General features: G+C 43.7%; 1 protein-coding gene across 1 annotated transcript; it reads left to right on the top strand.

Moving 5' to 3' along the window:
- The first annotated feature begins 1,753 nt into the window (after positions 1-1,753).
- LOC147459767 (ubiquitin-conjugating enzyme E2 8) lies at positions 1,754-23,359 on the top strand. The gene is made up of 4 exons (XM_086510975.1): positions 1,754-1,941; positions 2,386-2,513; positions 22,726-22,830; positions 22,918-23,359. The coding sequence occupies exons 1-4, from the start codon at positions 1,872-1,874 to the stop codon at positions 23,059-23,061; spliced, it is 447 nt and encodes a 148-aa protein (XP_086367101.1). The 5' UTR covers positions 1,754-1,871; the 3' UTR covers positions 23,062-23,359.
- Positions 23,360-26,641: the final 3,282 nt, after the last annotated feature.

The following is a 26,641-nucleotide window of genomic DNA, read 5'->3' as shown; positions in this document are numbered from 1 at the left end:
GGCGCACTCTAACTGGAACATTCAAGGGATTAGTTGGCTAAGTATGGGCGCCCAAGTGTGAATGGGGCGAGCTCATATAAAAGTCAACTAAACCTAAAATTCACTCATTCTCTCATTTGTGCAATTGAAGAGTGCTCTTGCTCCATCTCCATCTTCTTCTTCTTCACCTCTATGTGCGTGTGTGTATGAGAGAGAGAGAGAGAGAGAGAGAGAGAGAGAGAGAGAGAGAGAGAGAGAGAGAGAGAGAGAGCATTGCGACGACGGTGGCGAAGCGGTTGAGCGCGGCACAACGGCGGCTCCTTCTTCTTCGCGGCGAGGAATCCTCCATGACAGTAAGCGTAGAGCGGTGAGTGACACACCATCGCCATCTTTGAGCTTACTAGTTTAGGCTAGTTGTGTGCTTGGAGACATTTGTGGCTCACACACAGTGTATCGGCGGCAAATTCCTTGCATTGACACGTGCGACAGACGCGCACATAATTGCTCCATGCCCTCTTTCCAGAAATACGTAACCTATGCGATAACCCATAGAGAAAACAGTTTCTACGTTGCCCTAAGGCTCAACCTTCCCATCTAGCGTAGAGGCGAAGTACCTATGGTCTTGTCGTACTACACCCACTTCATCCCTCTGCCCACAACAAATGATCTACATCCACATGGTAGCCACACTGGATGGTGGCTAGAGCTATTGCTTCATCTTGAGTCGTTGCTCAAATTGGGTGTTGTGTAGCACCATCTTTGATTTACTCCCTTATAGTACAATGTAACCCTACTCGTAGTTAGCGCAACCCTTCTTGTAGCCTACGAAACAAGCTCGCGCATGTGCAATGCTCATGTTCAAGGATGATTTGATGAGGTAGAGAAGATAGAGAGAGAGCAGCTTGCGAAGCTAACCACCCGTGAGCCGTCATCTACAACGCCTCCCAGTAATTGAAGCTGCCTTCAACAACGACAACATGCAACCTCGGCCCACAAGAGATAGACAACGCAACTGCTCGATGCCCTCTTTCCAAAAACATACTTTGAGGGAAAGTCAAACTTTCCTCCCTTGAAAATGGAAATTTGGTTTCATCCAAAATTACAACTTAAAGAATCTTTCAAGATTCTATGAAAAATATCTCACTCATGATGTCAATGCTTTATTATAGTAACTAGCCATTTAATAGACAGGCCTCGTGATTTTATTACTCGTTTCAATTTCAAGGTCTAGCATGAAAGAGGAAACAATGAATTGAAAGTATCCACTTAAAGCCATCATTGCTTTATATCCAAAGCTACAAAATCCATCCAAACACTAAACATGGCAAACCTAAAAACGGACAAAATGCTATGGCCTTTGCACGGGGCAGGCCTCCCCTTTAATTGCCACGTGGTCTTAACTATGGGATCAATGGTCTTGGGATGGCTTTGCTTCCCCAGTTGGCATTTGAATCCTCACCATTAGCTAGAGGGGTAGGGGCCTTAACCATCAAACCTGTGCACACTTTTTTGAAATAGATATGATTCTCCATAAACTACAGTTAAAACAATAGATCTCGACATAAAAACCAATCTAAGGATCCTAAGTTTAGTTTTTGTGGACCTCACCATAAAAACTAATCTCGAAATCCTGAATTTAGTTCTTATCCGTCGGACGAGATTTGCGAGGGCCCTTGATTTTGCACAAGAGCCCTTGTTCCCATGGTCGCATTTACATAGAGTTCCACTAGGCTCAAGTTCAACTCATAGCTAAGTTAATGTCTTCCATATTTAATTCCTCGTTTTCTTCTCTGTTGACCTATTATTCTTGAATCCTGTTGTGAGGAGCTCGACATTTCTGCTGCTGTTGCTGCTGCTGCTGCTGGCGCGGCTGCCTCCTCAGGCTATCTGCCATGGCGTCCAAACGGATCCTGAAAGAACTTAAAGACCTGCAGAAGGACCCTCCTACTTCTTGCAGTGCAGGTTCAAATCTTCTAGTTTGTATAAGGGCATTTTAGGGTTTGCGTTTGCATATGCATGAAGAAGACGGTTTAGGGTTAGTATTTTTGATTCACCTTCACGATTGCTCAAATCCGGCATTCTTTACATCATCAAGGAACTGCAGGTACTAAATTTCGGCCGTATAATTTTGACGTCAGTTATGCATCGATTGGCAACTCTCCTTTGTAGAATTTAAAAAATGCTATTTGAGAGCAGAGAGAGAAGGAAAATCCCTCTATAAATATATAGATTTGTCTTCAGTTTTTTTTCTATGGGAAGCACTCATCTTCTTTTTTAGCAAGCCATTTTTGCACTAGTTGCTACGGAGGGGCATGTGCTATGTATCCGAGTTTCCTAGTTTTTTCTGTGCTGTTGCATATAATACGTTGTGTTTACAGTAATCATAATGTTTTAAGTAAACTGCAGGCCCTGTGGCGGAGGATATGTTTCATTGGCAAGCAACAATAATGGGACCAGTTGACAGTCCTTATGCAGGAGGAGTTTTCATGGTTACAATTCACTTCCCCCCAGATTATCCGTTCAAACCTCCCAAGGTCAGTTAGATCTTTTTTCCTTTGTCATAAATGTATGATGGGGGTAAAGCCATTTTATACGACTTACATGTGCAGATTGTTGTGTCATTTCTCATAATTGTCTGACTCAAAGCTGGGTTGACACAGTATAAATGTGTGTTTTTGAGGATAGCTTGGAAGCGTTGAGCACTATTTCTCTTGTCATGTCTATGCTTAAATGCTAGAAAGTGATTGAGAGGTCACTCATACGTGGAAGGGCTAGATCATTTTAAGGTGATAATTCAAGGTAGGGTGCTAAGTTGGGTTTCTCTCAAATGGTATTATGCATTTCAGTCGCTCTTTGTGATTCTATGCAGTGGTTGTGCTATAGAAGGTGAAACCTGAATTATGTATGGGCTATTGGTCAGGATCAGTGGTGGGTCGCCTGTTTACTGGCTGCATCGAATTGCTCATTCTTTAAAGTCTGTACTTGATTTTTCTTCTAGTATGAGCTGGTGTATGGCTGGTAATATTAAAAGGCTGCCCTTTAGAGCCACGCGAGTCAATTAGTTTGTAGACATTCTGTTGGAAAGTGAATTCTAAGGCAACGTTGCAACAGTCTTCAACACTTGCCTCTGTGCTATTGCTTAATACGTTTTTGGATGGAAGGGTTATTCTTCATGAATTCTCCCCTTTGGAAATAAATATATTGTCACACATAGGAGCCAGGCAGTCCCATGTTTGAGGAACAACGTATTGCAGTTATAGGGGTCTCTTATCCATGTGTGTCTAATCTTGATGTGTCTTTTAACTCGTGGATGGCACTGCATTATTTGATGTAAAGGAAAAGGGTGTGTATAATAAAAGCTCCTATTTTAGAAATGGCACCACTGTATTGGCCTAAGTGTTCATACCTAATTGCACTAACTTGTATATTTATGTGCATAGAGGTTTTTTTTTGCTAGTTATAAATTCTTAAAGATCACGCAGTATGTGCCTATGATCCAAAGAAATTAAATTATTAATGGGGATCTGGCGTCAATTGCATTTTTGATTGAAGGGGAAGGAAGAGTTGATGTCGACGCATGTGGGGGGAGCAACGTTGTGGCTTTGAGCAGTTGCGCTCACCTATAGCAGTTCGGTATGCTTGCTTTGCGATCTCTTCAAGCTCAAGATGAGTGCTCCGAATTGTACTCTCCTCCAAGCCTCAAGGGCCCCTTTCTTATGGCGAGAGAGGTCTATGCTATTGAAGCACAAATCTGGTACAATGGTCTAGATGCAATGGACTTGTGGACGATGTCCACGACAATGATGATGACGACGAGGACGGGCTGAAAACTGAAAACGCTAGGGCTGAAATCTGGAAAACGTTGTCTTTCTGCTGAATACTGACACTATGTCGGTGAGGATGGCGATGATGACGACTCGACGACGATGCGCTGAAAACGCAGATGCTGAAATCTGAAAACAGCGGGCTGAAATTGTAAACGCTGGCTGATCCGACGGTACGGCGAGGATATGCTGCGGGTGGGTGAGATCTGCGAGGCTAGGGGCTAAATCTACAATGGCTAAGGGCTGAAAACTGAAAACGCTAACTGACTTGGCTGACCTGGCAACGGGAAACTGCAAAATGCCAGGCCTTATCCGCAACAAAAAACGCCAGAAAACGTTGGGGTTGATCTGTAACAGAAAACGCAAGGCTGATTTTGTTGGCTGAAAACGCTAGGGCTCTCTGCCAGAAAACGCAAGGCTGATTTTGTTGGCTGAAAACGCTAGGGCTCTCTGCCGGTCTTGCTGAGAAGGTGCACTGCAACGGGAGTGCGCCCAATGCGCGATGAAGTAAGGGTGGGAGTGGTTAATAAGTCCGGGGACACGCGACACGGAGTGGTGGAATTCCACCCCAGAATTTTTTTATATTGCATCAACACAGTACAAGCCGGTACTCCAGACTTTGCACCTTCTCCAGGAAGCATGCTAAAGAATGAGCCCTAGCCTCATATTTAAAGGCCCTAGGCCCCAAAAAGCAGTTTTTCATGAAAAGCGTTTTAACTCAAAAGCTCTTGGTTCAAAAGCAATGCCAAAAAGCTGTCAATGTAATTTACGAAAATCCGTACAGCGTGCCACGTCATCAATCATCGCAAAACGCGAAAATCCGTACAGCCTGCCACGTCATCAGCCATCGCAATTTTTGAAAATCTGCCACGTCATCAACCAACGTAATTTTCAAAAATCTACCACATCAACAGCTACGCAATTTCTTGTGTGTGTGTGGGTCCTGCTTTATTTCCTTTATGTCACTTAAGTGGAATGTACACGGTGCAATATGTCCATGCAAGACTCGACTCGACTTGAATGGATGTTGTAGTTGCGGTTACTCTTCAAGTGAAGCACCTCCGGGGCTGTGCTAGCAACTGGAATCGCCAGGGAGAGAGCGAGCGCTACTTTCCTCAAAACGTGACTCGACTTGACTTGAATAATGGATGTTGTAGCTCTGGTTACTCTTCAAGATGAAGCACTTCCAAGGCTGTGCTAGCAATTGGAATTGCCAGGGGGAGAGCGAGCAGTTAGTGAGACCAGTGTGCCAGGAAATTTGTTGCGCTCGCAGATATGCTACATGAGTCTTTTGCGATGTGGGTTGCGGATGGCCACCAAGACAAAGCTTTGGGGTTGATTTGCACACTTATTGTCACAAGACTGACACCATGTGCCAATAGAAAAGAACAGACTGAACAAAATTTTAGCACTTCAATAACAACTGAATTTAGAGAGAGAAACGACACGCGACACGGAGTGGCGGAATTCCATCCTAGAGAGTATTGGCCCCAAACCTTGGCGCCCCTTTCGGTATTTCTTTATATTGCATCAACTTAGTACAAGCTGGTACGGTAGACTTTGCACTTCTCCAGGAAGCATACGAGAGAATGAGCCCTAGCCTCATATTTGAAGGCCCTTGGCCTTAAAAGCAGATACAGTGAAAAGCTTCAAACTCAAAAGCAATTGGCCCAAAAAGTACTAGCGTCAAAATCTGTCAGTGCGTTGTGTTGAAATCCGTACAACTACCACGTCAGCGTTGTCAGCGTGTTTTGCAGAAATCTGCCATATCAGCACTGTCAATGGAATTTCAGGGCTGTCCGTATAGTTGCTACGTCATCAGTTCACGCGTATGTGTGCTGGTCCAGCTTTATTTTAATGTCTTTATGTCACTTGGGTCCCATCGGACGAGGTCCCCATAAGTTGGTAGGACTTCTTCTTCTGCTGTTGCTTGTTCTTCTTAGGGTTTAGACCCCTCGGCCGTGATCTGAAGGTTGGCTCTGTTCTTTAGTGACTTGACATGTCAGCAGTTTGTGACACTTGGGCTGAGTGCTGGCTGCAAAAACATAGATTTAAACGCAAGAAACATCAGAAAACCTTGCGTACAAGCTGACTAAAAATGAAGGTGATGATGGCGAAGATGATGGGCAATAGATCATAGATGGCACTGAACTCGAGGGTGAGAGTGAGGAGAAGGGATGGGTGCCAAGAATGCTAGAGATTCTGCAGGGATGTGTCAAGCCATTGAAGACCCATCGGGTTAGGGCTCTCAGAGCCTAACCCTTATCGACGCAGATCCCTGCTGAGGGGCCTAAATCCTAAGTGAAACCTAAGTGAAGAAGCAGTAGCAGAAGAAGCAGTAGCAGAAGAAGAAGAAGTTTTTACCAACTTACAGATCCTCATCGAATGGGGGCAAAACTTTAAAAAGAGATTCCCACCAACTAGGCCTGGGGGACATTAGACATTATAAAAAAGCAAGAACATCCCACACACAAATTGATGACGCAAGTGGCTGTACGAAAGTCCTCACGTTTTACGTTGACTTGCTATACGGACCCCTTGAATTGCGTTGACATGCCACGTGGCATTGTATGGATTTTCGCGTCGCGTTGCTGGTTGTTGACGGGGTAGATTGTATGGATTTTTGGTATTTTGCTTGGACTGTTCTAGCGCTAGCTTTTGGACACCAAATGCTTTTAGAACTTGATGCTTTTCATGTATTGCTTTTCGATAGGCCCAGGGCCTTTAAATATGTGGCAAGGGCTCTTTATCTGGCATACTTCCGTGAGAAGGTGCAAATACGTGCCACCACCGCCGTTTTACTTAGTCGAAGCAATATAAAGAAATACCAAAAGGGGTGCCAGGGCTTGGGGCTAGTGCTCTCTCGAGGTGGAACTCTACCATTCTTCAAGTTGATTTGTTTTGAAGTGCTAAAAGTTTGTTCAAGACGTTCTTTGCTGTCGTCACATGGTTCCCTCGTTACCGGTCCAGTAATATCAAAGCTCCAGTAGTGTGCTTTCCTCAAAGCATACCGGTCCTACCAAAGAGCAAGTTGAGCAAGATGGTGCTTCCAAATTTTCTTCATGTCCATGCTCCGGACTTACTAGCCACTCCCACCCTTAGTCCATCGCACATCGAGCTCACTCCCGTCTTTCATCGCTCTGATTTGAGAGGTATAAGCCATAAAGAATCCAAGATGACTTGCAAGAGGAGGAGGAGACGAAGAAGGAGGAGTTCGTCTTGACGAACCCTACACATTGATGCGAGCGGATTTTGATTCCGACAATTTTGTAAGTGAAGGAGTACGAGCGGAAGTGCGACGCGAGAGAGAGTGCGAGAAGAAGAGCACGACGATATGGTGAACTCGCTCTACTGTAATGTGTAGAGCATAGTGAGTTCTTATTAGGTTTTTACAAAAGAATATGTGTACATACCTGGCGGCCCGCCCACTTACCTGGGCGACCACATTGGGCTTTATACCCCAACAACCTTCCACTTAAAGTCCAATGTGGTACTTTAAGTGTGAGAGAAGCTACTATACAAGCTAATATACAAGAGATGTAGAGAAGTGATGTACTACCCTACACCTAACTGCTTGCGAAAATGCGCAAAGCTCTCTGAGGGAAGTCCTTTTGTAAGTAGATCAGCAGGATTTTCTGTGGTGTGAACTTTGACAAGCTGAAGTTGCTTATCCTCGAGCATTTCCCTGATGAAATGATACTTCACATCCACATGCTTTGTCTTTGAGTGATAAACTGGATTGCGAGCCAATTGTATAGCACTTTGACTATCACAATATAACACAGGCATCTCTTCTTTGATTCCCAAATCTGTTACTAGTCGATTAAGCCAAATTGATTCTTTGCATGCCTCTGATGCTGCAACATATTCAGCCTCTGTAGTAGACTGAGTAACACAATCTTGTAATCTAGAACGCCATGATACTGCTCCACCAACCAATGTAAAGACATACCCTGACGTAGACCTTCGGTTGTCTAAGTCACGTGCATAATCTGAGTTTGTAAAACCCTTTACACTTAGCTCCTGACTCCCATAGCATATACGCATACTCTTTGTAGCTTTCAGGTATCTCAATATTCCTTTCACTGCCTCCCAATGTTTCTTGCCTGGGTTTGACATGTATCGACTTACTACTCCCACTGCAAATGCAATGTCTGGGCGAGTAGCAATCATTGCATACATCAAACTACCCACTGCAGACGCATATGGAATCTTATCCATTTGAGCCTGTTCTTCCTCAGACACAGGACAATCTTGTTTGCTAAGTTTCACATATGGTGGCAATGGAACACTCAATGCCTTTCCCTTCTCCATATTGAAACGTTGCAAAACCTTGTCAATATACTCTGTTTGAGATAACCAAATCAACTTCTTTGATCTGTCTCTCTCAATGCGCATACCAAGTATATGACTTGCCTCACCCATGTCTTTCATGTCAAACGATTTTGCCATCTTTGACTTCAAAGCTGAAATTTCTTCCAAGTGCTTGCCAGCAATCAACATGTCATCCACATACAAAATAAGGATCAGCCAACTACCATCCTTAGCCTTCTTTGTATATAGACAGTGATCGAACTCACTACGTTTGTAGCCTTGAGAAAGCATAAACTTGTGGAATTTATGGTACCATGCCCTCGGTGATTGTTTTAAGCCATAAAGACTCTTTAACATCTGGCATACCCAATCTTCCTTGCCTTTCTCAACAAACCCTTCTGGCTGCTGCATGTAAATTTCCACATCTAAATCACCATGCAAGAACGCTGTCGTGACATCCATTTGGTACAACACCAAATCTAATATGGCAACCAATGCAAGAAAGCATCTCAATGTAGTCATCTTGACCACCGGAGAGAAGACTTCATCAAAGTCAATGCCTTGTTCTTGCTTAAAGCCCTTGGCAACAAGCCTTGCTTTGTACTTTGGCTGATTATCATGAGCGGTGATCTTATACCTGTAAACCCATTTACAAGGTAGAGCCTTTTTGCCCTGTGGTAATTTAACTAGCTTCCATGTCTTGTTTTTATGCAGAGCTGTCATCTCTGACTGCATGGCCAATTGCCAATTCCCGGAGTCCTTCATTTGCACTGCTTCCTTGTAACATGAAGGCTCATTGCAATCAGTCAACATGACATAGTTCATAGATGGAACAAACCTATCAGGAGGTCGCGTGACACGTCCAGATATACGCACAATAGGTGGCTCAGACTCAGCCACAACCTGTGGTTCCACTCTATCCTGTCCTTGCTCCTCTTGAGCCCTGACATTTTGTCTTGCACGTGCAGGTCCATCTTCTTGGAAGACAACTCTTCTAATCTCCTCAACCCTCTCTGGTTTAGAATGATATTTGGATTCATTAAAGTGAATATCATTGCTGCGGACAACCTTTCTGGATTCGGGATCCCAAAGTCTGTACCCCATCTCACCAGAATTACCATAGCCTAGAAAGATGCACTTTCTACTCTTTGGCTCAAGTTTGTTCCTAAATTCCTTTGGAACGTGAGTATATGCCTCACAGCCAAAGACTCTGAGATGCTTGTATGAGGGCATTTTGCCTGACCATACCATCTCTGGCACTGAATCCTTCTGCAAAACCTTGCTAGGAGATCTATTTACAAGATGAACAGCTGTTGATACAGCTTCAGCCCAAAACCCATTTGGCAGCTGTGCATTAGACAACATACTTCTGACCTTCTCTTGTATGGTCCTATTCATCCTCTCAGCAGCACCATTTTGAGGAGGATTGTAAGGAGCAGTAAGTTCACGTTTTATATCTTTTGACTCTGCAAAAGTCCTGAAAGGCCTTTGAAACATACTCTCCACCATTGTCAGTGCGTAAGCATTTAAGCTTCTTGCCACTCTGATTCTCCACAAGTGTCACAAACGTTTTGAAAACACTAAACGCTTCATCCTTGTGCTTGAGAAAGTAAACCCATACTTTCCTCGAGTAATCATCTATAAATGTCATAAAGTAAGAAGCTCCCCCTAGAGATAGGTTAGGCATAGGTCCACACAAATCACTATGAACAAGTGCCAACTGTGTATCTCTTCTACTGCTTCTATGCTTATGTGGCTGCTGTGTTTGCTTACCATACAGACAATGTTCACAGAATTCAAAATCATTAAATGAAAAGCCAGGCAAATAACCAGAACGAGACAAGATTTCCATTCCCTTCTTGGACGTATGTCCTAACCGGCTATGCCACAAAGAAACGTTCGGCTGCTCGGTTACATTGATTACATTTTTAGAGACATTTGATACATAAATCATGTAAAGTCCTCCAGACTTTACTCCATGTGCTACTGTCATAGAACCCTTGGATATCTTCCACATGTTCTGTCCAAAAGTGGTGACGTAGCCAGCATCATCAAGTAAACCTGTGCTGATCAAGCTCTTTGTAATTGCGGGAACATGTCTCACATTCTTCAGCGTGAAAGAAGAGCCATTCTGAAACTTCAATTGAACATCTCCAATATCTAAGATCTCACATGTCTTCCCATTGCCTAGCCGAACATGATCTTTAGTGGTCACATAAGAAGTAAACCACTCCTTGTTTGGAGACACATGAAGTGATGCCCCTGAGTCTATAATCCAGTCACTCAGTGCATTTCCATCAGATGCTGTAAGAAGAGCCGAATCCATTGTATTCTTCAAGAAGTAGATGTCTCCTGACACTAGACTGTCATCCTGTGCAATAGTGTTTGTCACATTTATTTCTTGAATCTTCATTGAGGACTTGTTCTTCTCACCATGGTCTTCAGCTTTCTCTTTGCCTTTTTCTGCTTTACATTCTCTGCAGTTTTCATGTGACCCTTCTTGCCACAATGGTAGCATTCTATGTCACTCTTGCCTTTAGCACTGCGGGACTTGCTACGAGACTGATTCCTCTTTCCACTTTTGTACTTTTCTTTGGTCCTTCCCTTGACAACTAAGGCTGTTTCTTTGCCTTTGTCCATTGTCTTTCTATTGGTTTCTTCAGTAAGCAGACTTCCTTCTACACCTGCTATGTTCAAACCATCTGGATGTGCAGAATTACTCAAAGCTGTGCGAAAAGTGTCCCAACTTTCCGGCAATGTGATCAACAGGAACATAGCTCTAACAGGTTCATCAAACTTGACACCTTGAGCTGACAACTGACTATAGATTGTGTTGAATTCATTCAAATGATTGGATATAGGTGTCCCTTCTTTCATCTTCAAGTCAAGAAGCTTCTTAAGCCAGTATACCTGTGAAGCTGCACTCTCCTTCTCATAAAGATCACTCAGCTTTAACCATGCTTGATAAGCCGACATCTCGTCTGCTACATTGAAGTAAATGCTTTCTGCCAAAGTCAACATAATGGTAGAAAGTGCCAATTCATCCATTTCGCTCCATTCATCTTTGTCCATATCTTTTGGTTTTATCCCCTTGAGCTTTATAGGTTTTATCTGCTTCTTTTGTACCAACACGTGCCAAATCTACTTCTTCCACAATGGGAAATTGGTTCCATCCAGCTTCTTGATATTGTAAAGAGCAGTGTCCTGTGATCCAGCCATAGCTACGCTTCACAGTGGTTTACTTTCTTGGGAAAAATTCGGCAGAGTTTCCCCTGTAAACTGACCTCTGAACCAATATCAACCTGTCAAACGAATCAAGAAAGCTTCAGATTCTGCATAAATTTTGGCAGAGTCTCCTTTGTAAAATGGCTTTGGTGTACTCAAAAAACAGACCAAAAACAGCTCAAAAAAAACACTGTCTCTCTGACACTGTAAGCTGCGGGTAAACCTGTCCTGCACCTGTATTGTCTCTGACTGTCCTGTCACTGTCCTGTAAGCATAGACTGCGACAATGCCTCAACGGCAGTAAAGCAAAGATGCAATCCCAATTGTCCAACTCACAGTCAATACATCCTAGCAGCAAACACAAGCTACCTGATGAACTAGTGGATGTCGCCTACAGTCTGAGTGTAGATGCGCCCGTGTCGTATGTGACACGCCTCCAAGAACTGTGAGCCATCCTTCGATGTGTAGACAGCCACAAATCAACACTCTGGGAGTGTCGATATCCTCAGCACATGCAGTCGTAGGCCGAAAACCCCAAATTTGCAGAGTCGGATCTGCACCCGTCGAGACCACGTAGTCGAAAATGGCATGCGCAGACCTTTGTCAAAGCCGAACGGTGGCCGAGATGACCTCAGAATGAAATTCTGAGAACACCGAGCCCTTCGCGTTCTCCCACAGGATTTGGGGCCGTGTCTTCGCCTGTCGAATTTCACTCCAATCTGAGCTGGTGACTCTAGCCTCCTGCAGTGCTGCCCCGAGCCTCGATCTGAGCTCTGATACCAGTTGAAGGAGTACGAGCGGAAGTGCGACGCGAGAGAGAGTGCGAGAAGAAGAGCACGACGATATGGTGAACTCACTCTAGTGTAGAGTTCTTATTAGGTTTTTACAAAAGAATGTGTACATACCTGGCGGCCCGCCCACTTACCTGGGCGACCACATTGGGCTTTATACCCCAACAATAAGCTTTTGGTAGAGTGGGGGGTATCTTGAAATGCTTGCCACGGAAACCCAAGCAGATTACAACTTGAATTTTTTTGAATCTCTCAACAGGTGTCTCTTCTCGAGTTGATAACCTTGGAGGTCAAGTGTGATTGCTATAACTTGGGGCTGCCATCACCGTTATAGGACCACTGTCTATCCAAGCTAGTTTCGACCATTCAAGAGCTCATGGACCATGCTATGGTCGGCTACAAACTTCTGCAAGAAACTTTATCCTAATTTTTGGTGCTCATGGATTCGGCAAAATACCCGTAGTTTCTTCTTGGCAAGCTTCGCGACATTCCTTCACGCCATCCGCAGTAGAATTTCTCGACTATAGGGTTTCCGATAGTTTCTGAATTCCATGCTACCTCCTCTGATGCCTCAGGTGGTACCCGCTCCTCCGGCAATAGAAAGTATGAGAGCTTCCAACCGGCAACCTTTTGGCCATCTGTTTTGCTTGGGAGAGTCTTCAAGAATATGATGCAGTCGTTTGTCCCTGATCCAATGGAACTTTCTTTGCCACCGGTGTTGTCATTGCCTTCCCCACCACTGTAACAGACTTGGGCACTTCAAGTCGGAAATCTGGCACGACACATGAGAGAATTACTTAAAACACTTCACAAACTTTATCACAATTTAGAAAGAGTCGACACGGCCGACGTAGTTTTGTGCCTTGGTATTTATTTTTATATTAATGCTTGAGCAAAGTACAAAGATCGAGGGTCCTCTCTGCTCAGTTGCTCCTCAGCAGACCGAGAGAATAAGTGACCCTTGGTTCATATTTATAGGCCCTTGGCCTTCAAACTCACAAGCAATTACATGAAAAACTGGAACTCAAAAGCTATTGGAAAAGCTGCAAGCGTGAATCGCGGAAATCTGTCACAAAACGGGAGCGTACACGAGCACTTGAAAATCTGAAAATTAAAATACTTTGCAAATGTGAGAGAAGGGAGAAGATCGACACAGTATTGGGGACCAGAAGATGGGCTGGTCCCCCCCCGTTAAGAGTATTCTTTTATTCAGGGAGAATTCGTATACAAGCACGAGAACCCGAGGAAACCCCTCCGTTCTGTAATCTTAGACCCGAAGGTCGTGCTTTCCCGTAAAGGGCTTGGGCACAATGCTGTTCCTTCCCGTAAGGGACTTAGGCGCGAAGCCGTACTTTCCCGTAAGGGACTTAGGCGTGAAGCCGTACTTTCTCGTAAGGGACTTAGGCGTGAAGCCGAACTTTCTCGTAAGTGACTTAGGCGTGAAGCCGTACTTCCCGTGAAGGGCCTTCTCGTAAGACGGGAGATTCCTGCAAAACAAACCACACAAACACGCGACAACAATTCGTATGGCGAATCCACAATAGATACCTGTCGCTCTTGCGCGGGAAAAAGCGACTTCCGTGCTTCGTAGTCTCGCGATCTCTTGCGGCGGCAGAGTCTCTTCTTGCTGACGTTGGTACCCCCTTTGAGTGAGGGCATGTGGTTCTTTTATAGCTCCCTGGCCACGACACGAATAGCTGCTCGCGTAGAGATCGCGACTTTTTTTTTTTTTTTGCGCTGTTCTACCCGAAATAGGGAGAGAGAATTCGTTGGCTGGTTTTGTTGCTTTATCTTCTAAGTGGCTGCCCACTTATTAAGTAGGCGGCCGGCATATTTTAAAATTGGTATGGACCTGTCCAAAAACTCAATAAAACCTTATAAGTTAAAACCAATGCATTTCACAACTCTTCCCAGGCGTCCCTGGATGCAACCACATGCACGAATGCAATGCAAACATAGATTCCTCGCGGGAAAGCGTTTGCCTTTCCGCGATTGTTCCTGCTTTTCGTAAAAAGCTTCATTGAACCCATCTTTATTCTTGTGCTTGCGTTCTTACGCGTATTTTCTTACTCAATTCGGGTTTCCTCCTTAGCCTACGGGATGCCCCCTTACTGATGCACCCGTCACCCATTATGTGACGCATGAGGGGCACTCGTAACCCGGCCCTTTCCACCGAACTTACGGAAACTCCTTCGCGATGTTTACCGTCACCCATCAAATGACACATCAGAGTTGTCCGTTCCTGATGGCAGTTCTTATAGCTACAATCTTTTAACAGTTCTTAGTGCACATAATAAAATATCCTAAAAAAGAAATTAATCATTAAAAATAAGAAAATAGTCCAATTAGCAACATCCCTCCAGCTTCTAAACAGTTGACCTCAACTGTAGTGCTTGGACATATACCCCTAGTATCTCGGGATAAGCTGCTAATTCCTCCTGCGTCATCCACTGAGCATCTAGATTCGAGTAGTTCTTAAACTTAACCAAATACTTCCGTGTTATCTTTCCGGATTTGAGAGGCCGCTCCTGATGACTTACTATCTGCTCCGGTTGGAGTATTTCTTCTGTTTCCTCAACCTCAGGAGGTTCCTCAGCACTAGGCTGGCTTGGAGGCGGTCCCACATACGGCCGGAGTAAACTGACATGGAAAGCATTATGGATTTTCCAATTAAGCGGTAGCTCTAATCGGAAGGTGACATCATTCACTCGCTCAGTGATCTTAAACGGCCCATAGTAACGGGTAGAAAGTTTTACCACCTTCCCCTTATGAGACGCTTGTTTCTTAAGTCTTGCCTTCTCAAACTTGAGTAAGACTAACTGTTCGACTGTTAAGTCTAGATTCCTTCTGTGCTTGTCTGCAGCTTTCTTATGCTTTTCCTGAGAGCGTAGAATAGCTCTCCTAACTTGCCCGTAGGTGGTGTCCAAATCCCGGACAAACTCATTTGCTGCAAAGATCTTATCCTTAGTTAATAGGATGGGTGGAAGCAAAGGCTTACCATAGAGAATCTCAAAAGGTGCTTTCCCCGTCGATGAGTGTATGCTATTGTTATACGCATACTCGACAAGAGGCAAATATTTCTCCCAGTCAGATTGCCGGTCTGACACATAAGCTTTTAACATATCCAATACTGTGGAATTGGCTATCTCACTTTGCCCGTCCGTTTGAGGATGGTAGGCAGATGAAAAATTCAGCTTTGTACCAAGATTATCCATCAAGGCACGCCAAAAATTTCCTGTCATGCGAGGATCTCGATCGCTCACAATAGACTTAGGCATTCCATGATGCTTAAAGATCTGTGCTAGAAAGACCCTAGCCATATGATCTGCTTTGATCGTTTTCTTGACTGGTATAAAGTGTGCTTGCTTGCTAAACCGGTCCACAATGGTCCAGATCGCGTCATTTCCAGTCTGAGTTCTAGGGAGGTCCATGATGAAGTCCATGGCAATACTTTCCCAAGGTTCATTAGGCACAGGCAATGGTTGTAGCGACCCAGGCGTCTTATGCCGATCATACTTCACTTTTTGGCAAACCAAGCTTTCCCTGACATACTTATCAATGTCTGCTTTAAGGCTAGGCCAAAAGAAATATCTTTCCATTGCTAAGGTCGTAGGGAGAATACCCCGATGACCCGCATAAGGCGAAGCGTGTGCTTCATCCATGATCTTCTTTCTTAATGGTTCCGCCACACATATGGCCTGATGGTGGTAGAGATAACCGTCCCGAATGGAATAGGGAAACTCATTCTCTCCACGATGTAGCTTTTCCCAAATGGTGGAGAAGTCTGGATCATTCGAATACAAATCCGGTAGTGCTTCTAATTCTTGGTGATACACCGAAGTGATAGCGTTCACCCTTGGCCGCCTAGACAATGCGTTTGCGACCACATTCTTACTCCCAGCCGTGTGAAGGATCTGGAAGTGAAACATAGACAAAAAGTTTGCCCACCTCATCTGCTTCTCAGATAGTTTCCGTTGCGTAAGAAAATACCGCAAACTTTGGTGATTAGTCTTGATCACAAAATCCGCTCCTAGAAGATAGTGCTTCCAGTTGGATAAGACGTGAATCACAGCCGAGAGTTCCTTTTCGTAGATTGATGCATGCAACTCTGCATCCTTAAGCCGTCTGCTTTCATAAGCCACTGCATGGCCTTCTTGGTTTAACACTGCTCCGATGCAATCGCCTGAAGCATCGCAGTGAACCTCAAATGGTTTCCTTAAGTCAGACACTATCAAAATAGGTCCATGGCTTAGCAAGTACTTGAGCCGATCAAAAGCTCCTTGTTGTCTCGATCCCCATCTGAAAGGAATCTTCTTCTTTGTCAAATCATGAAGTGGTCCTGCGACATGAGCAAATCCTCGGACAAACCTTCGATAATAGGAACATAATCCCAGAAAGCTACGTACATCATGTACCGTAGTGGGAATAGGCCAATCTTCTACCACTCGGATCTTGGCAGGATCCATACTCACTTTATTGTGGTAGACTATATGGCCGAGATAGTGTATCTCAGAGAGAAAGAACTCGCTCTTCTTTGCATTCACATGCAACTCATGCTTTCGCAATTCTTGAAACACTAAGTCGAAGTGCTTCCGATGTTCGTCTTCTGACTTAGAGAAGATGAGTATGTCGTCAAAGAATACTCCCGTAAAAGCTTGATACGGGCTGAAAATGCGGTCCATCATGCGATTGAATGTTGCAGGAGCATTGGTCAAGCCGAAAGGCATTATCAAAAATTCATATAGTCCAAAGGTTGTGCGGAAAGCAGTCTTATGGACATCCTCAGGGGCGATCTGTATCTGATGATACCCACTCTTTAAGTCTATGCGACTAAAGACACTTGCACCCTGCAACTTATCAAGTATATCATCAATCCGAGGGATCGGAAAGTGATTCTTGATTGTGATCTTGTTTAAAGACCGATAGTCTATGCACATTCGAAACGTGCCATCTTTCTTCTGCACCAGTAGAACTGGAGAGTAGTAGGGTGAAGCACTTGGCCGTACTAACCCTTTCTCTAGAAGCTCGTTGACTTGCTTCAAAATTTCCTCTTGCTGAGCAAGACTTACCCGATAAGGGGGTTGATTGGGAGGCGAGCTACCCGGTATGAGATCTATGCGGTGATCTTCCGGGCGTACCGGAGGGAGTTCATCAGGAAGTGTTTCTGTGAAACAATCTTTGTACTTTTCAATAAATTGAAGACGCTTCCCTTTCTCCATTTCTGTGTTTCCTTGAACATCTGGAATTTAGTTCGAGCTTGGTAGTGCGGGTTCCTTCCTTGCTTTCTCTTGCCTCGTAGAAGCTTGTTCTTGCCGTTGCTGCTTTAGAGGGCAATCCGGTTTCATATGTCCTTTCTCGCCACAGTAGAAGCATCTTCCTTCCTCTATGTAAGTTTGAAGTTGAGTAGGAGAAAGATACTTAGTTCGCTTGCCATTGCCCTCTGAGTTCTTAGAATGATCATCGTCCCTAGATGGAGGACGTTTTCTTCCTTGGCCCCCTTGGTCATCGTAGACCCCTCTTTGTCTTGCACGGTAAGTGCTATGCTCCATTTTTCTGGGCGTCCCAGTTGAGTGCAAATCCTCAGCAATGATTGCTGACTCCATCATCCTCTGAAGAGTGTCATGCAGATACACTTTCATACTCTTTCGAAGCTGCGGTTGGAGACTCGCTTCGAACTTTCTTTTCTTTTCCTCGTCGGCAATCTTCACGAAGGGAGTGACCTTCAGAAGAACCGACCAATACTTGTCCACATAGGTCGTTACTTTTTCATGTTCCTTCTGGGCAAGCCAGTCCCATTCCTTCCGTATGTCCTGCTCGAAGTCAGGTGGAAGAAATTGTTCATAAAATTCAGATTTGAAGCTCTCCCAAGTTTTGGCCTGAGAACCTTCCAGAATCTTGGCTAGCCACCAATTACTTGCCGTTTCCTTGAGGTGCATCCCCACATGGCGTAATTTGGATCTTTTTGTGAAGTGCCCATTGGTAAAGGCGACTTCAAATTGTTTGATGAAGGACAGTGCTTTGGAGATGTCTCTCCGTCTGTTGTAGGTTTCGAACTTGATGTCCTTGTCGCCCGATTTGAAGACTCTCATGCGATGTTGAGACTTGCGACCATGCTTCTTGAAATGAGGCTTATCTTTAGGTTGATGAAGAGTAGTAGTAGTAGCGGCTTCCTTCTTCTGACGAGATGATCGAGAAGTAGAAGTATAATCAGGAGAGTAAGATGGAGATGACATAGAGATGTCCTTGCTCTCGTCTAGCAAAGAGAGCGCTTTTTCCTGGCCTTTCCTTGGAGTAGGCCGTTCATTATGATCCGAAGATCCTTTGTGCACCTCGGCACGTTCTTCTTCTCTTGCCTCCTGTGGTCTCAAGCCAACAGTGTTGTCTGGATGCTTGACTGCATCAGTTCCATTCGTTTTCTTCATTCCGCCCAAAAGCTTTTGGACGTCTGGCAACAGTAAAATTTGTTGCAACTCCGCAAGTTGAGCTTGCACTTGAAGCTCCTCTTCAACGCTTCTCCCTTGGCTCGACATGGTTCTTCCCGTTCTTCCCGGAATCGTCCTTCTTTGCAGAGAAAGAGAGGAGTCCGAGCTTTGATACCACTGTCACAAAACGGGAGCGTACACGAGCACTTGAAAATCTGAAAATTAAAATACTTTGCAAATGTGAGAGAAGGGAGAATATCGACACAGTATTGGGGACCAGAAGATGGGCTGGTCCCCCCCCCCCCCCCCCCCGTTAAGAGTATTCTTTTATTCAGGGAGAATTCGTATACAAGCACGAGAACCTGAGGAAACCCCTCCGTTCTATAATCTTAGGCCCGAAGGTCGTGCTTTCCCGTAAAGGGCTTGGACACAAGGCCGTTCCTTCTCGTAAGGGACTTAGGCGTGAAGCCGTACTTTCCCGTAAGGGACTTAGGCGTGAAGCCGAACTTTCCCGAAAGTGACTTAGGCGTGAAGTCGTACTTCTCGTGAAGGGCCTTCCCGTAAGACGGGAGATTCCTGCAAAACAAACCACACAAACACGCGACAACAATTCGTATGGCGAATCCACAATAGATACCTGTCGCTCTTGCGCGGGAAAAAGCGACTTCCGTGCTTCGTAGTCTCGCGATCTCTTGCGGCGGCAGAGTCTTCTCTTGCTGACGTTGGTACCCCCTTTGAGTGAGGGCATGTGGTGCTTTTATAGCTCCCTGGCCACGACACGAATAGTTGCTCGCGTAGAGATCGCGGCTGTTTTTTTTTTGGCGCTGTTCTACCCGAAATAGGAGAGAGAATTCGCTGGTTGGTTTTGTTGCTTTATCTTCTAAGTGGCTGCCCACTTATTAAGTGGGCGGCCGGTATTTTAAAATTGGTATGAACCTGTCCAAAAACTCAATAAAACCTTATAAGTTAAAACCAATGCATTTCACAACACTTCCCAGGCGTCCTTGGATGCAACCACATGCACGAATGCAATGCAAACATAGATTCCTCGCGAGAAAGCGTCTGTCTTTCCGCGATTGTTCCATCTTTTCGTAAAAAGCTTCATTGAACCCATCTTTATTCTTGTGCTTGCGTTCTTACGCGTATTTTCTTACTCAGTTCGGATTTCCTCCTTAGCCTACGGGATGCCCCCTTACTGATGCACCCGTCACCCATCATGTGACGCATCAGGGGCTAGGTTGTATAGTCATTTTTGGCATTGTGAGTGTTGCCTAGGTGGCACAAAGAGCCAACATGCATGTGATAGACAACACTTCATCGGAGACTATCATTTTAAATGTAATTGTGAGCAAACCGGTAAAGTGGAATCCATGTGCTTAGTATGACCATGGAAAACATATTTATAGGCTAACACACTTGAATAAATAAGGGCACTAGATGATGGAGAAATATCAAGATGATTCAAAAGTTTTCTTATTAGTGGTTCATTGCTTTTAAATGTTTCAAGGAATAAGTATGGTATCAAATAGAAGTCGATAGCTGTGAAACCGGCCCGTGGGCCGGTAGGCGTTGGCTTTCACCCGAAATTCTTTACTTTAAACACACACAGAGAGCGTGCAAAGGAACCCTACGACGGGAATTAACAGTTAAGCACATACACGGCTCGGAAGCTAGAATGCCCCGAGCAGACGCCGACAACCTACAGGCCCCAAAATTGGCGCCCCTTTCGGTATTTCTTTATTCTTTGAGAGGGTAAATTACAAAGTAGAGTCCTGGGAATCCTTTACCTGTATCCCTCTAGATACTACCTGATTTGGCCAAATTTTGGCAGCATAACAGCCCCAAAACTTGCGCAAAACCAATTCCCCTGCTAGAACTCACTTCCACTGGCGTATACCCTTTGATTCCAGCCCAAAACAGTAAATGCAGCTCGCTGTATTTACTGGTTTTTGCCCTGTTTTCAGCCCCAAACAGTCCCCTAGCTGTCCTTTGCCAGTGGGGCACGATTCCCAAGGGTTCTGGCGTCCGTATGACTGAAAAACAATCAATTTTCTGCGCATACACAGCGCTGAATTTGCACGTGTATGGTGAGGTTATGACCCTCACCAGTGCCTGCTTTGGAGTAGCAGCTAGCTACCCTTGTTCCTGCTCAAGGAGACTCTTGCCTCAACACAAAAGCATGAACCCACACAGCTATACATCAGTCAAATGAAGAGCCCTCTTGTGGGGCATCACATAATTGCACGTAGGGGGGAGAGAGAGCAGTGTATAGTCAGTTCCCTAAATTTTAGGAAATGATTCCGTTGGGCTCCCACTGGTCATTTGACCATCTATCCTCATTGGGACCGCATCCAAAAGTGAATGTGGCCCAACTGTCGGATACTTTCTGTTGGTAGTCCCACCTTGACTTTATGCCTTTATTGAGTTCATTTCCTAGTATCCACCAACTTGCTAAGTGCGACAAGGGGACCTATATGATCTTGCTCTGAGCCTAGACATCCTCTTACTACACGAATTCCAGTGCCGACCACTTCCCATCTGTGGGTGAAACTACCGTTCACATTGACCATACAATGTCCGACCGTTTTCTACTTCAAAAGGAGGGTCTCAAAAATAAAACAAAAATCATTGGAAAGAAACCAACAACTAAGGTTAGCAGTTGCCACGTCCTCGTGACATAGTTAACAACTGCCACGTCCCCGTGGCAAGCTGAGTGTCATGAACCAAAGCAACAAACTCTTGATCTTGAGAGAGAACATTACATGGCAATGGGAGACACGGAGTGGCAAAGTTCCACTCCTAAAGCGTTGGCCCTTTTCTGTACTTCCTTTTATATTCATGAATCATAATCATAGAACTACTGGGAAGTCTCTTTACAATCGTGTCACGGATCACCATGCACTGATCTCCAGAGAGTGGCCCCTTATGCTCATATCTAAAGGCTAAAGGCCAAAAGTAAGACTGTTAATAGCACGTCGCCAAAAAAGCTATGCACGCTAAAATTTGGCACATTCAAAGAGTAAAAAAGTCAACTGCTTTCCTAACTGCCGCGAGTCATGGTGTGATTCTGAGGCAGTCTGTACGGAAATGCCACATCATAGACAGTCATCATCCTTGGTCAACTTAGACCTACGATCCATAGGACGAGATAAATGGTAGCACAATGATAATGCCTAATGGAAATTACCATACTTTAAAACTAGAAAATAGTGCAATAGTCCCAAGTTTAGACATGGCAAATCTAGACTTGACTCTCACCCACTCAACAAAGTCATTGTCAGAACCCATAAGAGCAAGATTATCCACTTACAATACAAGACTTATCATCATGACCAACAACAAAACTAAGGTGTTTTAAACTTCCTCCTCTAAATCACTATGTAGGAAAGCGAACTTTACATTTAGTTGTTAAGAAGTGCAGTGATAGCAAACTCAAGATGAAATATCAAAATTATTTAGTTTCTTTTTGTATTATTCATAGCAACAAGGCAATCAGAATTGAACTTGGACCGTTGAAAATCCTTGTAACATTGATACCTTTTTATGCTATGGATGCGGCACAAACTTCCAAGTAATAATTGTCCTTGTTTTGCACAACAATGAGAGTGAGACAATGTGTCCTTTACATTCTCAGGCGCATCAATCGCCTATAGGGGGGGACTTCAAAGCATAGTTCACATTGCGTGTAGTACAGGTAACTTTGATTGTGCATCTGCAGAAACCTGATTGTGAATAGTAGAATGTGATGAACCTGAAGCTTTGAGCAGAGATTGAGCCCAACGTGAAGGGTCTCTAAACTTAAAGTGGGAGGATGACACTGGGGGTGGAAGGTGCTGCTTCAATAACACCGAGACACAGGTAGAGTAGGAGAGCCCGAAGTGACAACAGAGGAGGAAGTAGGAATAGTGGAAATAATACCGGGTGGACTCGGGTGCAGGTAGCGGTGACGGGGAATAAAAGCATTAGGGTCATAGTGATCAATGTGTGGAAATTGATCACCAACAATAGAGGGGAAGCAACACCATCAAGATCCAACTTCCTCTTTATTAAGGGTTGTTTTACTTTGCTTCTCTTTGATCTTTCAATGCATGCAAACAAACCTTTTGGAACTTTGAGTAGTATTCATATATTGCCAAATTGATGAAAGTTTATGTAAGTTTGCCTGTGCAGGTTGCTTTCAGAACAAAAGTGTTTCATCCAAACATTAACAGCAATGGAAGTATTTGCTTGGACATCCTAAAAGAACAGTGGAGTCCTGCGCTTACGATTTCCAAAGTAAAACTTGCGTTCTAGAATTGTAGGTTGAGTAAGCTGCATGTGAAAAGCAGGCTTTTTTGACTAAAGTTTGTGCACTTGTCACAGGTGCTTCTGTCTATATGCTCCTTACTCACTGATCCTAATCCAGATGATCCACTTGTTCCTGAGATTGCCCACATGTACAAGACGGATCGAGCAAAATATGAAGCCACTGCAAGGAACTGGACACAAAAGTATGCGATGGGCTAAGAATCTCGAAGCAGTTAAGCAAAACTCTTCATTGGTAAAGGTCATAATTTGTAATTAAACCTGTTGTGGTTTCAACGAAAGGATCATTATTTACTCGCTCGTGTGTGCTGGTTGTCGGAAGTTTTAACTCACGAGGGTGCATCTGGATATGACGGTCATAAGTTGATGAGATTACCTCTTGAGGCTGAAATCTCTATTTGAAAGACCCCCTATTTGTTTGGGCTGCTTATGTACAGTGCCTCGTTATGCTTTTTTCCACACCCGACTATAGTTTGAATGTTGCCTTTATGTTACCTTATTGGATTAGTCTACTTTATTACTTTTCGCTCGTTGGATATGAATTGAGTTATTGGGACTATGTTTTATGTTGTGCTTCCCTTAACAACCGAATTAGTAAGAGGGACATTTTGTAAGCGAGCCTTATGGTCGTGTTTCCTGTTCAAACTGCTCCGTTCAAGCAAGGGCTGTAGAGCTAATGGTTGCGCGGTCTTGCTGTGAAAGCGCAATGCTCACAGTAAGGAATGCCTTGGCTCTCGACATATTGGATGCTTGTAGATTGTGTATGTGTATGATACTTGATTTCCCTAGCACTTTGTTAGCGGCTCCCTCACAACAGCCCTTCACTAGGAACCTCTGTGTGAGCAACAGCCCTGGCTGCCTCTTGCATAGGGCTAGAGGTAGTGGAGGGAGCAATCGCTTCCTTCTGTAAAAAAACAATAGCTGTCATCATTGATAAAAAACAAAAGATTGATCTTCTCCAAATATTTTGAACTAACTTTGATTTATGTAGTGTCATAGAAGACAAACTCCATTTTGTAAAGAAGATTATGAATGTGAGAAAATTTTGTGAGGCCACTCGAATGCACTCTATTGCCACTCCTCTCAAGACATGTTTGAAGCGTAGTCTTCATGATGTATGAGGTCACTTTGATCTTCTCTATTTCAGTAGGTTGTTGGCTGTAAGCATTATGAGGCTATATGTTTGGTATGCAATCTCATAATTGAGCAATATATTGATAGTGCAGGGTTAAAGCATTGGAGGGTATTTATTCATATACTTGGCTACCTAAGTGGTGCTATCCATCTTGGGCTATGTTATCCCATAAGGGGATCGCTGCCACCATATTTACATGCTTTGTTGGAATCGAATTGGGTGATGGTTATTATTTCATGCTTGGTAGCCCGTGCATATCTTGGTTAGGCAAGAAGCAACCTATCGTGGCCACCTCTAGTTGTGAGGCTAAGTGCAGGTTAGGTTTCACACCTAACGGTTGATTGCATTTGACTCGGAAACCTTATGATTACACAATGGTTAGATATGGGATCTTACCATCAAAATGAAAGGCTAGTTTGGGACCTCCCTCGTAGTTTGAGAGGAAATTTAAAAGAGGGGTTTTGCATTGGAAAAGTTAGTGGAGAGGGCATTCTAATAGCTTAAAATGAATTCTTTATTCACAATGTTTGGGTAAATGCCATACACTCTGTAGTGTTCCATGTTTGTAGCTGATCATAAAAGTTACAAGGGAATGGATGAGTGAAAATTGGGAGGGGGGATAAATGTGTTTTGCTTAATTGCTTGCATGATCTCAAAGATTCAAGGGTAAAACTGGTGAGACATTGGGCTTGGCGGGTTCTTTGTTAATAAAGCAAAGGTTTAAACATTGGACTATGTAGGGTAGCTCACGCATTATAGGGTATGCTTGGTGAAATATTGATGTAGGTGGATTTTATGTTTATAAATTCCTAAGAAGGGTAGCTCTTGCATTATGAAGGGGTAGAGGGTGGCTGTAGAGTTTGTGCTAGCTCCTCGCAAGGAATGGTATTTGATACCTGATGTGGGTGTGCGAGTAGAGATGCCAAGGGCCTAAGTCCAAGTTTGGTGATTGATTCCACAAGATACCTCACAAGTGAGACTTGAGTTCTATTTATTGGACTCACTTAAGAAGTGGCAATGTTCACACTTTGCAAGACATAGCTCATGTGCCTATCTTGATGTTTGGGAATGTAACACTTTCCCCCTTATTTTAAATTGTTGTCCTTGGCATTATCCTCAGTTATAAAATTCATTTTTATAACTCATTTGATGCTTCCACTTGATCAAATACTTGAGGTAAGAATCCATTTGAGACCGTTTGACCCTTTGATCAAGAACCAATTTGAGTTCTAGTAAAATGTAATGAGTGGTATCCTCCAGACTTGGGATCTCAAACGAATGACCTCTTCATCTTGTCCCAATTGCTCCTTCAAGCGACCAACGTGGAACATGGGATGGACAATAATATCGGAGGGTAGATCTAGTTTTTAGTGGATATCATTGATCTTGTTGATTGGAAGTGCCCTAAATTTGGAAAGGTAATTTTGAGCATTGACCAATACATACTGATTTAGAATCCTTTGGTACCTCTAGGTACATCTACATCCCCTCTTGGAGGTCATTGTGCTGGTTATCATAAAAGGTAGCCTTTGGTCTTTATGCTTTCTTAGCGATCACGAGTATTTTTTGCATGGTCATACAAGAAAGTGGCTATGAATTCCATTTGGACACCCTTGAGTCCATTGGTGATGGTTGGTTTCGACTCATAACGGTACTTAAGCATAAACGGCCTATACCAAGTAGCAAATTCAATCTATGGGAGATAACATCCCAATCAAATTAATGATGAGAAACATATGTTGGATGCTTGTCCTCTAGTGTTTGATTAATGCGTTTGATCCAACCATTAGTTTCAGTGCGATCTGAGGATGACATCACAAACGGGTCTCTAATATTTGGAAGATCGTTTGTCAAAAATTACAAGTGAACTTGTGATTGTGGTCTACTCGGGCAAACCGTAGAGCTTATATAAGTGCTCCACAAAGAGTTGACCTAATTCATGGCTTGAGTAGGAATGAACTTGTCATCTTCTTGAGTCAATCAATGATGACCAAAGGTATCATGACTAGATTGGGTTGCAGCAAATTGACTAACTACAAAGCAATGGAAATGCTAGCCCACATGAATCTGTAGAGGATGTAAGAGCCTAGCACACTTCTATCATTCAACTTTCTTGTAGAGGATGTAAGAGCCTAGCACACTTCTATCATTCAACTTTCTTATGTTGACATTGCGCACATTCCCGCACCTCCCTTTAATAAAAGCTTTCATCTGTGGCCAATAGAAAAATAGACACACTAAGGCCAAAGTATAGTGCATGCTAAGGTCATTCAGAGCATTGTGAGACTTAAACAAAATCTTCTTGTGGATATCCACGTCAATAGACACACACACACTTTTTCTTGTTTGAAAAGTACTCCACCGCAAATGGCGGACTTCTACGCGACTTTTCTCTCTATGGCCAACTTGTAAATATTATTCAATAGTGTATCTTTTGGGTTTCTTAATTTCTAGCCGTTCGTTATGCTAGTTACAATTCCCAAATAAGAGATCATAGTTTTTGCAATAATATTTTGAGTTTCACTTTTATTTATAGCTAGAAATGATGTGATTTTCTACAAATAATTAATATAGTAATGATTCAGGACGCAAGCTGTTTATCTTTTAATTAATTTATCATATTCTTATGTTCGCAAAAATCCTATT

Source organism: Adiantum capillus-veneris, chromosome 4 (genome assembly GCF_014529385.1).
Source record: "Adiantum capillus-veneris isolate H3 chromosome 4, ASM1452938v2, whole genome shotgun sequence".
Taxonomy (NCBI): Eukaryota; Viridiplantae; Streptophyta; class Polypodiopsida; order Polypodiales; family Pteridaceae; genus Adiantum; species Adiantum capillus-veneris.
This window is presented reverse-complemented; position numbering and strand designations above follow the sequence as displayed.

Coding starts and splice junctions, on each gene's coding strand:
- LOC147459767 (XM_086510975.1), top strand. CDS start 1,872: ATGGCGTCCAAACGGATCCTGAAAGAACTTAAAGACCTGCAGAAGGAC. Junction 1,942..2,385: donor TCCTACTTCTTGCAGTGCAG/GTTCAAATCTTC, acceptor AGTAAACTGCAG/GCCCTGTGGCGGAGGATATG. Junction 2,514..22,725: donor ATCCGTTCAAACCTCCCAAG/GTCAGTTAGATC, acceptor TTGCCTGTGCAG/GTTGCTTTCAGAACAAAAGT.